This window comes from Mus caroli, unplaced genomic scaffold, assembly GCF_978045245.1.
Source record: "Mus caroli unplaced genomic scaffold, Mus_caroli_1 scaffold_18, whole genome shotgun sequence".
Classification (NCBI taxonomy): Eukaryota; Metazoa; Chordata; class Mammalia; order Rodentia; family Muridae; genus Mus; species Mus caroli.
Window position 1 is genome coordinate 88,084,305 of NW_028227273.1, and position 12,540 is coordinate 88,096,844.

Genomic DNA, 12,540 nt, shown 5'->3' on the forward strand with positions numbered 1-12,540 from the left:
CTCTTAACCTCTCTTTTCCACTTGCCTGGCTCTTTCCTCCTCGGGACATCTGGGAGGAGGGCAGTCAACAGTCTGTGGCAAGAGCTCCTGGCGTGCTTGCAGGATTGGTAACAGAGCTCAGAAACCAAAGCTAGTAACATTAGGGGAAGGTGTTTTAGAGAAAAGTTCATTACCGGGACCACTTCTGGCAGCTGGATAGGAGTTCACAACAATAAAACCTTGATCACACAAAGTGCCAAAAAGTATTCTGAAAACATACTTTGGGAATCTGCTGTACAGTTTTTAAAAACAATTTATTTATATATTGGCTTCTACATGCTCTTACATTTATGTAAAATATTTATACATGTTCTTTACAATTTGTACATATATTAAATGGCTGTATCATAAACACTGTTCTATGGAATTGTATAAAAGAAAAATCAGGTAGGGAAAATGACTTAGAAAACATTAACAAAGCCCTGATGTCAAGGACAGGAAGTTGTCATGCTCACACTCATTGGATTTTCTCAGCTACTTATTTTTGGTTTCATTCATTTCTGTTGGCCCAGACTTCCCATCTCTATAATATGTCAGGTCAGGAAAGTGGCAGCAGAGGGTCACATCATAAGGCAACTGTGGAAGGGGACCACTGTCTGCAGGGAGGAGATGGCGTGCGCTCTGTGCTCTCTGGACATGAAGGCCGGGACACAGTCACAGTCAGCCATTCTCTGCTTGTCACCAGCTTGCTACTGCATGTCCTCCCTCACTTTAGTCCTTAACTTTCCCAGTCTCTGGGAGGGAACAGGCGCTGAACTCTGCTTCTGAGAGAATGCTGACCAGCCTGCTGCTCCAAACCAGGCCACAGCACTTCTCCTCTCAGCCGCTGAGGGATGGAGAGCGTGCGTGCGTGCGTGTGTGCGTGCGAGGGTGGGAGCTTCCACCTGTGCTCTGAGCTAGGAGGGCGTGCAAAGAATGCTGAATTTACCTCAGCACAGGGAACCAACCTGGGTTATTTCCCTATCCCGGGAGCATTTAACTGTAGCTGTGCCAGTGAGGGGTACAGACTCCCCCAAACAGACAACGATCCCCAAAGGACTGAAAGAGTTATAAAAATATACAAAGAGATATTTTTATTCTGCCATTTTTCATATTTTAAGAAAGCAATTAGTATTAATTATCTGACATTGGGTAAGAACCGGAAGATCATAGGTGATGCATAAATTACGACTCTATGTAAAATACCAGGAGGAGGAACCCCTATTTCTTCATTCAAAATCTTGATAAATTTAAGTATTTTCCAAAAATAGACATTTTCACTGGGTAACTAAGAGGCTGAAATGAACAAGAAAGGCCATCCTAGGCAACAGCGCACTTAGGTGGCCAACGACCAAAACAGGGTTTGTCAACTTCTTTCTTTTTGGTTTTCTTCCTTTTCTCTCTCTTATGATTGGGGGCGGGGGGGGGGGGGCATTGAATTGCATTGCCCCAGGCAAATGAAGCACTTCGGAGTTCTCTTGTGTTCCATTCTGGTCTACATAACCGGGAAGCGGCCGAGGGCCTGCCTCAGCTTTTCTGCGATCTGGTGAAAAAAACAGAACAGTTGAGCCATTTCCATCCCGAGATATTACAACTGAACAGTGTTCCATCCGCCCTCTTCCCAGTTAAACATAACCTTATCAAACCCTTTAGCTGGTCTGTTAGTCTCCTCTACAGCCACTGGGACCCTGTGCTGTTGGCTCTCAATGGTCCACAGTGTATGAGGAGCCCTGCTCCTGTCTCCAGCTGCCCAGGCAGGTCCAAGGCCAGGCCGTGCCTGGAGTGTGTGTGGGGGGGGCTACATTTTCAGACTAGCTCCTTCCCCAGAAAGCAAGTGCACAGAGTCCCCTTCTTTTCTAGACAAGTATGAACACTCAAGACTCCCTGTTGTGGAGGTAGCGGGTACGTGGAGTTCGCATCTCTGACAGCCCAGGGTGCACTATGAATCTGCTATGTGCCTACCCTCCCATAAGATACCCTTAGAGGCTCAGGTTCCTTATTCATCATGGGACCTTAAACATTTGAAGTAGGTGCAAGTATACAGTAGATACTCATACATGTTTGCTCCATGTACAGAAATGTAAGTGTTAATAATTTCATGGATATTTGCTCTAAGATGACAGTGACAAAGCACATGGTTTTCTGTGTTGAATTACAAAAATTATAGCATGTGTGGGCTTGATAATTAATAAATCCACAGTATGAGCACCTTGAGAGCTACCTTTCCAACTTTTTTTTTTTTTTTTTTTTGCTTTTCGAGACAGGGTTTCTCTGTGTAGCCCTGGCTGTCCTGGAGCTCACTTTGTAGACCAGGCTGGCCTCGAACTCAGAAATCCGCCTGCCTCTGCCTCCTGAGTGCTGGGATTAAAGGCGTGCGCCACCACGCCCGGCCCAACGTTTTCTCAGAGACACATGTAACCCACTATGTCTAACACGAGGGGCCAAGCCCAGCAGTGACTGACAGGAAAGTCAGAGGACACAGACAGCCATTGTGACAGAGAGTGCTCCGGAGTGAGTCCATCCCCACACATCAGGTACATGTGTTTTAAATGTAAACACATGTACCTTGTGTGTAATTGTGAACTGTGTGTCGGCAGCTTTTGCCAGAACTCACAAGGTGGCTTTGCCAGAGTACAACGCAAAAGCGACACATGCAGAGATGTGTGCTGAGGCCCAGCCTGTATCTCTGAGTGCATGGAGGCAATGGCAGGCTGAGCACCAAGGCTATGGCAAGTGCTCACTGTTCCTCTGTGCTGCCCTGCAGGGCCTGAGTTTAAGCACACCGACGAGAAGTGTGGAAGTGTGTAGCGAAGGAAAGCAGCACAAGGCAGAGGAAGGGAGGATCTATGTTTTCCTTACGGTTCGCTGAATGACAATGTTAAAACATTGTGCTATTTTGGTTTTCCTGAAGAGACTCCTTTGGTAACTGTAAAACCTGGGTCACAAGCATTGACTGCCTTTGGTTATTTCTCTAACTGAAGACGACACAACTTGTGGGTTAGCAGGGTGACCTCAATCCTCTGGCACTGTCCCTGTGTGTGGAAAGGCTCAGAAAGAAAGAAGTCACACAGTCAGGACTGCTCAAGGCTTCAAAACTAGGAACCAATGTCTGCTCTTCAAAGTAAAGCTAAACATTTCCAAGATTGCACCGATTCACTTTCTGTTCTCTGCAGCTCCTCTGCCTGGAAGTTTGTGTATGTGGCATGTGTGTGGTTGGTGCCCGCAGAGGTCAAAAGAGGGCATGAGATCCCTGGAGCTGGAGTTATAGATGACTGTGAGCCATAGTGTGATTGACAGAAACTGAGCCTGGGTTTTCTGTGACAACAGCAGGAGTTCTTTAGCACTACGCTGTCTCTCCAGGCCCAGGAAAGCTTTTTTGATCCAATATTCCTCAGATGGAATTTTAAAAGATTTAAAAAAAAAAAATCAAACCACTAAACTCTGTTCAAAATGTAAGCCCCTTCGGTTTATCACTCAGGAGTAAAGATTATAACTGACCAAGTCTATCTAGTCAAGGGCACTAGGCCAGAACCCCCCTCCCCTCACACATGTGCGTGGGGGGATCTGTCTAGTCAAGGGCACTAGGCATGAAGCCCCCTCCCCTCACACATGTGCATGGGGGGGATCTGTCTAGTCAAGGGCACTAGGCATGAAGCCCTCCCCTCACACATGTGCATGGGGGGATCTGTCTAGTCAAGGGCACTAGGCATGAAGCCCTCCCCTCACACATGTGCATGGGGGGGGATCTGTCTAGTCAAGGGTACTAGGCATGAAGCCCCTCCCCTCACACATGTGCATGGGGGGATCTGTCTAGTCAAGGGCACTAGGCATGAAGCCCTCCCCTCACACATGTGCATGGGGGGGGATCTGTCTAGTCAAGGGCACTAGGCATGAAGCCCCCTCCCCTCACACATGTGCGTGGGGGGATCTGTCTAGTCAAGGGCACTAGGCATGAAGCCCTCCCCTCACACATGTGTATGGGGGGATCTGTCTAGTCAAGGGCACTAGGCATGAAGCCCTCCCCTCATACATGTGCATGGGGGGATCTGTCTAGTCAAGGGCACTAGGCATGAAGGCCTCCCCTCACACATGTGCATGGGGGGGGATCTGTCTAGTCAAGGGCACTAGGCATGAAGCCCTCCCCTCACACATGTGCATGGGGGGATCTGTCTAGTCAAGGGCACTAGGCATGAAGCCCCCTCCCCTCACACATGTGCGTGGGGGGAATCTGTCTAGTCAAGGGCACTAGGCATGAAGCCCTCCCCTCATACATGTGCATGGGGGAATCTGTCTAGTCAAGGGCACTAGGCATGAAGCCCCCTCCCCTCACACATGTGCGTGGGGGGATCTGTCTAGTCAAGGGCACTAGGCATGAAGCCCTCCCCTCATACATGTGCATGGGGGGATCTGTCTAGTCAAGGGCACTAGGCATGAAGCCCCCTCCCCTCACACATGTGCGTGGGGGGATCTGTCTAGTCAAGGGCACTAGGCATGAAGCCCTCCCCTCATACATGTGCATGGGGGATCTGTCTAGTCAAGGGCACTAGGCATGAAGCCCCTCCCCTCACACATGTGCGTGGGGGGAATCTGTCTAGTCAAGGGCACTAGGCATGAAGCCCCCTCCCCTCACACATGTGCGTGGGGGGGATCTGTCTAGTGTAGGGCACTAGGCATGAAGCCCTCCCCTCACACATGTGCATGGGGGGGATCTGTCTAGTCAAGGGCACTAGGCATGAAGCCCTCCCCTCATACATGTGCATGGGGGATCTGTCTAGTCAAGGGCACTAGGCATGAAGCCCCTCCCCTCACACATGTGCGTGGGGGGAATCTGTCTAGTCAAGGGCACTAGGCATGAAGCCCCCTCCCCTCACACATGTGCGTGGGGGGGATCTGTCTAGTGTAGGGCACTAGGCATGAAGCCCTCCCCTCACACATGTGCATGGGGGGGATCTGTCTAGTCAAGGGCACTAGGCATGAAGCCCTCCCCTCACACATGTGCATGGGGGGGATCTGTCTAGTCAAGGGCACTAGGCATGAAGCCCCTCCCCTCACACATGTGCGTGGGGGGAATCTGTCTAGTCAAGGGCACTAGGCATGAAGCCCCCTCCCCTCACACATGTGCATGGGGGGGATCTGTCTAGTGTAGGGCACTAGGCATGAAGCCCTCCCCTCACACATGTGCATGGGGGGATCTGTCTAGTCAAGGGCACTAGGCATGAAGCCCTCCCCTCACACATGTGCATGGGGGGGATCTGTCTAGTCAAGGGCACTAGGCATGAAGCCCCCTCCCCTCACACATGTGCATGGGGGGGGATCTGTCTAGTCAAGGGCACTAGGCATGAAGGCCTCCCCTCACACATGTGCATGGGGGGATCTGTCTAGTCAAGGGCACTAGGCATGAAGCCCCCTCCTCTCATACATGTGCATGGGGGGATCTGTCTAGTCAAGGGCACTAGGCATGAAGCCCCTCCCCTCATACATGTGCATGGGGGGGGATCTGTCTAGTCAAGGGCACTAGGCATGAAGCCCTCCCCTCACACATGTGCATGGGGGGATCTGTCTAGTCAAGGGCACTAGGCATGAAGCCCTCCCCTCACATTATGTGCATGGGGGGATCTGTCTAGTCAAGGGCACTAGGCATGAAGCCCCTCCCCTCATACATGTGCATGGGGGGATCTGTCTAGTCAAGGGCACTAGGCATGAAGCCCCCTCCCCTCACACATGTGCATGGAGGGGATCTGTCTAGTCAAGGGCACTAGGCATGAAGCCCCTCCCCTCACATATGTGCATGGGGGGATCTGTCTAGTCAAGGGCACTAGGCATGAAGCCCCTCCCCTCATACATGTGCATGGGGGGATCTGTCTAGTCAAGGGCACTAGGCATGAAGCCCCCTCCCCTCACACATGTGCATGGGGGGATCTGTCTAGTCAAGGGCACTAGGCATGAAGCCCTCCCCTCACACATGTGCATGGGGGGATCTGTCTAGTCAAGGGCACTAGGCATGAAGCCCCTCCCCTCACACATGTGCATGGGGGGGATCTGTCTAGTCAAGGGCACTAGGCATGAAGCCCTCCCCTCACATACATGTGCATGGGGGGATCTGTCAAGTCAAGGGCACTAGGCATGAAGCCCTCCCCTCACACATGTGCATGGGGGGATCTGTCTAGTCAAGGGCACTAGGCATGAAGCCCCCTCCTCTCATACATGTGCATGGGGGGGATCTGTCTAGTCAAGGGCACTAGGCATGAAGGCCCTCCCCTCACACATGCGCATGGGGGGGTGTTGGGAGGGGACACTCACTGCCCTCACACATGCGCATGGGGGGTGTTGGGAGGGGACACTCACTCCCCTCACACATGTGCATGGGGGGTGTTGGGAGGGGACACTCACTCCCCTCACACATGTGCATGGGGGGTGTTGGGAGGAGACACTCACTGCCCTCACACATGCGCATGGGGGGTGTTGGGAGAGGACACTCACTGCCCTCACACATGCGCATGGGGGATGTTGGGAGGGGACACTCACTGCCCTCACACATGCGCATGGGGGGTGTTGGGAGGGGACACTCACTGCCCTCACACATGCGCATGGGGGGTGTTGGGAGGGGACACTCACTGCCCTCACACATGCGCATGGGGGGTGTTGGGAGGGGACACTCACTGCCCTCACACATGCGCATGGGGGGTGTTGGGAGGGGACACTCACTGCCCTCACACATGTGCATGGGGGTGTTGGGAGGGGACACTCACTGTTTCATAGAACTGCACTTGCTGCTCCAGGTAGAGGCGGATGACACTGTTGTAATCATAGATCCGGTTACTGTGAAAGTGATTCATCTCAGCTACAACAGAATTATCACAGGGATTAGTTCCCAGCACAACTTCAACTAACAACATGACATTTCTCTGCTTGCCTAAGACTCCTCATCAGCAGGACTTCATCTGGCTGCTTCTAAGAGGCACCAGTTCTCAGCCCAAGTCTACCAAGAGCCTAGAAACACCGGCTGACCCCTGCAGCAAGTGCCACTGTCTAGTAATGGATGGCTGTCACTGACTAGCATGCTGAATTCCACTGACAGCCTCAGTTTGCCCAGGCCCATGTCTGCCAGCCTTCACCAGACACAGAGACGGCATTGCTGTTCTTTTCTCTGACACATGCACACCTCTAGAAATCAGCTGTTTTCTTTCTAACTAAATTATGTCTAAGTGATACCCACAAGCCTCCTTTAGATTCCATGGTCCCAGACCACAGAGTTCACAGACCTCTAGAAGCTGTACTAAATGTACTAATTTATGCATTTTTTTAAAATTGTAGAAGTGCTCTGTTTGTATGCACGCCTGCATGCCAGAAGAGGGCATCAGATTCCTTTACAGATGGTTGTGAGCCACCATGAGGTTGCTAGGAATTGAACTCAGGACCTCTGGAAGAGCAGCCAGTGTTCTTAACCACTGAGCCATCCCACCAGCTCTGGACTTTGGAATTGAATACAACAGTGTGATATTAAAGGCTGTTAGCAGAGTGTGTCGCTTAGAAGTAATGATGTATGGATGTAATCACCCACAGCTATCCCAAGTTCATCTGTAAAATAAAACGCTACCTAGAAGCAGATAGACATTTTAAATTAGCTTTGAATTTCACTGGGACTCAACACTTGGATTTCTACCAGCAAGCAGGTTTAACGCTGGGAGCTGGGAACAGCTCTTCCCAGTTACTCGCCACCCTTTCTCTTACCTTGCAGAGCGTAAGACATGGTGCCGACTCTCTTCACCATGGTCTGCTTGTCTTGGGGGGTGATTTTACTAGTTGCAACCAGCTTATCACTCTCTTTCACTTTTTCTATTGCTCCCTGGAAAATACATAAATGGAACAGTATTTAAGAAGACAAAGCAAGGAGCAGTAGTCATTAGCTGAAGATACAATGCTGACACTCTGTGGTACAGAGCAGAACATCCCAGGCCAACTCCCTCCAAGTCCCTCCGAAGCCCGAAGGCTGATGCTCCTGGAATCTGCAATAAAGCTAGAATGTGCAGTGCCACACACTGTGATAAGAGAAACAAACACAACGCTGTCCACGTGAGATTCTGCACTGTTGGTGTCAAGAGTACCCAGAGGAGAAGGGATGAGAGGTCAGAAAGGCACATGAGCTGTCTCAGGGGCACGTGTCCTCTCTGCTGTGTCATTTACGAGCCGGGCTTGGCTGTGCAGACTGCAGGGCTTCCCTTTGTTGTTTGTGAGAGGCCCTGGGTCCTGTACTCTCATTCTGGATGGAAGCAGCTGTAAACACTGCCGCTGGTCCTCACCCAGCTCCAGACACCACTCAGTACTTATGTCCCTCTGCAAAGACAGCTCCACTGGGATGTGTAAACGAGGCTCCACGCCTGAACCTCCAACTCTGCTGCTCAAGTTCTGATGAGCCAACCTCCTGAGTTTCATATGAAGTTGTCTGAATTACACAAAGATGGTTTGTGCTGCTCCTTCATGATTCCTCATGGAGCGCTGCTGAGACCCAGCCCAGCCCTTTGCCGAGCTTTTCCTAACGAATCCAAGGGCTCCTCGCCACACTAGCGTACCACAGAGACTCTGAGAGCAAATGTTAGCCAGCACTAATCATCAAGATCTACCAACTAACTTTTCAGTTTAGTTTTACAACTTTATGCTGGGACTTAGTTTACTATGCCTTCATTTTCTTTTTTGACACAGGGTCTCACTGTGTAGTCCTGTCTGGCTTGGAACTTATTTGTAGACCAGGCTGGCCTCAAACTCACTGCTGGGATTACAGGCATGCACCACCACATCGAGCTAGTGTCTTTTCTCGTGGATACACGTAGGATCTAATCAACGGCGGCTCGGCAATGCTGTGTGTCTGGGAGTCCCCGAAAGCACGGTGACTTACCTTGTGGGCACCGATGATGTCCGGGAAGCAGCCGAGAAAGCCTTTGTACTCATGGTTGCACTCCATCAGGAAGTGGAGGTCCTTCTTTGGCTATAACGAGACACAGGCTGGCTGTTACCAGTGGAGGATTTAGAAAATTAAAGAGAAGAAACTAATGAGCAGTGATGCCCACATCCTCCTGTGTGACAGAGGGCTGAGTGCTGCTTCTTTACTGAAATGCTCTCACTACACAGGGTCTGGCTGGTTTTGAACCCACATACATCTGCGTGCCTCTGGCTCCTGGGGGCTGGGATTAAGGGTATGTGCCATCGTGTCCATCTATGCCCCCACCCTGGGGTGTCAAGTCTCTGCAGGATTAGGTGCATCCTCTCCCACTGAGGCCAGAGATGGCAGCCCTCTGCTACATATGTGTCCAGGGCCATTCTTAATCAATAAAATTATAACAAGCAAAAATGTTACCGTTTAATGTCTATATTTTAATAGACAATAAAAAATACTGCCTACACTCCTGAAGCTCATCCAAGGTGCCTCACAGATGAGGAAAGCAAGCTAGAGAGGGCAGGTGGCAGCGCAAGGGCTATGCCAGGGCTCCTCGTCACTCTAGCCTCTGGCTGAGAGTGGGTCAGAGGCACTGCGGCCAACTCACTTCAAATCCATTCCCTACCCTCCTTTTTGGACGGTGCTGGGATCAAAATCTGAGCCTTACAGATATGAATAGCAATCTAGGCCAAATACCACTGAGCCACAGGCCACCCCCTCACACACACACACACACACACACACACACACTTAGATTCTTTTTTTTGGTTTTTCGAGACAGGGTTTCTCTGTGTAGCCCTAGCTGTCCTGGAACTCACTCTGTAGACCAGGCTGGCCTCGAACTCAGAAATCCGCCTGCCTCTGCCTCCCGAGTGCTGGGATTAAAGGCGTGCGCCACCACGCCCAGCGTAGATTCTTTTTCCTTGTCTTCTTGAGGAAGGGTCTTACTCTGTAACTGAGATCAGCTTAAACGCCCCATGTTGCCAGGCGTGGTGGCACATGCCTTTAATCCCAGCACTTGGGAGGCAGAGGCAGGCGGATTTCTGAGTTCGAGGCCAGCCTGGTCTACAGAGTGAGTTCCAGGACAGCCAGGGCTATACAGAGAAACCCTGTCTCGAACCCCCCCCCCAAAAAAACCAAAAAAACCCCCAAAACCCCAAAACAACAACGACAACAAAAACGCCCCATGTAGCCCAGGCTAGCCTCCAGCCTCCGGTGTTCTAGAACTACAGTTGTAAGCTACAAAGCTTCACTTGGATTTCTTAACTGAAAAAAAAAAACATTATCACTAAATAAAATGAACAGAAAGCCACAGAAACAGAAAGGGGACAGCTGTTTGGGTTTAAATAACAAATGTGGGCTGGGGAGTGTGATCCCAGCAGTACCTGCTCTGCCACAAGGCTGGCGATTTCCTCATATGTCTTCCCAGCTTCTGTGAGTGCATCGTTAAGGTCGGTCTCCCCTGAAATAGACAGCAGTCTTGGAAGAGCCTATACTGTGTTACACATATTTCCCCCACACTTACAGACTTTATTGATAGTTTTTAGTGTAGAAAACTTAAAAACTGTCAACGTTGGTGAGAATTCCCATCCCCCATTCTTTGGTTTCCAGACAGCAGATGGTGTCTGTGCTGGCTAGCTTTTAATGTCAACTTGACATAAGCTGTAGAGTCATTGGAAGAAGACACCTCAGCTGAGAAAATGAAAAACTAGGCTGGCCTCGGGTGCATTTTCCTTACTAATGATACCACGGGAGGGCCCAGCTCTCTGTGGGTGGCTCCACCTCCTAGGCTGGTGGTCCTCAGTGCTATACAAAAGGAGGCTAAACTAGCTAAGAGGCACAGGCCCATAAACAGAGTTCCTCTATGGCCTCTGCAACAGTTCATGCCCTGACTTTCCTCAATGATGGGCTGAGGCGTAGAACTGTAAGCTAAAACAAATGCTTTGCTCCATGTGGCTTTTGGTTAGTGTTTGATCACAGCCATAGAAACTCTAACTCAGACAGTGACCAGCTTTTTCCATCTAGACCCCGTGTCCCCTGTTTCTCTTTTCCTGGGACATACATCACGTTCTATGCAATCTTTAAAGAACAGAACAAGGACACTGTGCTACACACCTAGGAAAAGGTCATGGCTCTGTTTTCACGAGGAGCAGAGCAGTGTGTGGGCCTCCAGCACCCCAGGCAGGCTCTGTGAGAGCCAGAGTGCAAAGGTAGTGCACACACAGACAGGATGGCATGTTCCTTAACCTGGGGCTTTTGTCACCCCTGTCTTTTTGTGCGGTGTTAGGAGTGTGAGTCATGCACTACATACTCAATGTCTGTGGTGACACCCTCTGTCTCTCCCATGCCCTCTCACACGGGCCACCAGGCCTGGAGGCTTAACCTGATCCAGAGTCAGTTTCTAGCTGAGTCTAGTTTTTGCGCTTCCAGAAGCGGCCTCGATCATCTCTGACAGAACTGCACCTTTCTCTGACATTGCTTCTTTGTTCTTCTTTAAAACACTTCCATCAGGAACCCCTGCTTTGCAGAGCCCCTGGCCACCACCAAGTGACATCTGAACAGGGAAAGCAGCGCCAATGCGTGTGCCTGTCGTTACAGTTTCAGAACTGCAGATGGAGCCCACGCTCCCCCAAGGCCCCAAGTATCTTATTAATTCTGGTGTGCATATGTGTGCTAGACCTCATTTTGTGGCAATTACTGTTTTCACCAATGGTCCAATTTTCTTCCTTGGCCAGGCGGAGGATCATCAAATGGGCATATTTGAGGGAGGCACCTGGCTCACTTTGGTGAAGAGTGCCAGGCCACATACTGTGCTCCTCCATGTAGGTGCTGTCCTTATGCCGTCTCACGGCTGTCTGTCTTACCAAAGACATTTCCATGCAAGGATCCCCAAGACTATGGGATATTTCATGGTTTGGCAGGGTCATGCCAACAATTCTTACACTGTTCTAGTGTCACTATCCATACTGCTGTGGATGCAGCCAGAGATTTATCTGATGGAATTAAGGCAGCCTTAGGAACCAAGCTCATTTAAATAATTAGAAGACCAAGCTGTACAGCCACTGAGCACTGTCTTAAAACAGATGCCAACCAGAGGAATTGAGAAGCTCTTTAAAAACAACAATTTTAATAAACTTAATAAGTCATAAAATAAATATACTGAGTACATTTTTAATGCCAGAGTGTCCTGTGCAATATAAATATCAACTGCTCATTGGCTGACAGCAGAGATGGTACAGGCTGCTCTTGGTGCCCTCAGCAGGCACTCGGAGCCTCACTCTGCTCAGGAAGAGTAAACCCACATGCTCTAAGGGACAGCAGGGTGACACAGCACCTGTTGTATGCTTTATGACAGTTTACCAGCACCTACTGTATGCTTTATGGAGATCCACAAGAGAAGACCACCAGCGCTTTATACATAAAATTCTAATATCCAAAATACATAAAGAACTCAAGAAGTTAATGACCAAAAAAACCAAACAACCCAATCAAAAAATGGGGTATAGAACTAAACCTATAATTCATAACTGAAGAGGACTGCCGGGTCTGTGTTCATTCAGAGATGATGCACCTAACCCTCAAGAGACTGG

General features: G+C 50.1%; 1 protein-coding gene across 1 annotated transcript in view; it reads right to left on the reverse strand.

Moving 5' to 3' along the window:
* Positions 1 to 274: 274 nt before the first annotated feature.
* The window catches only part of Snx9 (sorting nexin 9), a 78,915-nt gene continuing 66,649 nt past the window's right edge, over positions 275 to 12,540 (reverse strand). The window contains exons 14-18 of the mRNA XM_021149409.3: positions 10,336 to 10,412; positions 8,912 to 9,001; positions 7,750 to 7,864; positions 6,768 to 6,859; positions 275 to 1,561 (exon numbers count right to left, since the gene is read on the reverse strand). Coding sequence (XP_021005068.1) covers positions 1,514 to 1,561; positions 6,768 to 6,859; positions 7,750 to 7,864; positions 8,912 to 9,001; positions 10,336 to 10,412 — 422 coding nt within the window. The 3' untranslated portion in view covers positions 275 to 1,513. The remainder of the gene's footprint in view (positions 1,562 to 6,767; positions 6,860 to 7,749; positions 7,865 to 8,911; positions 9,002 to 10,335; positions 10,413 to 12,540) is intronic.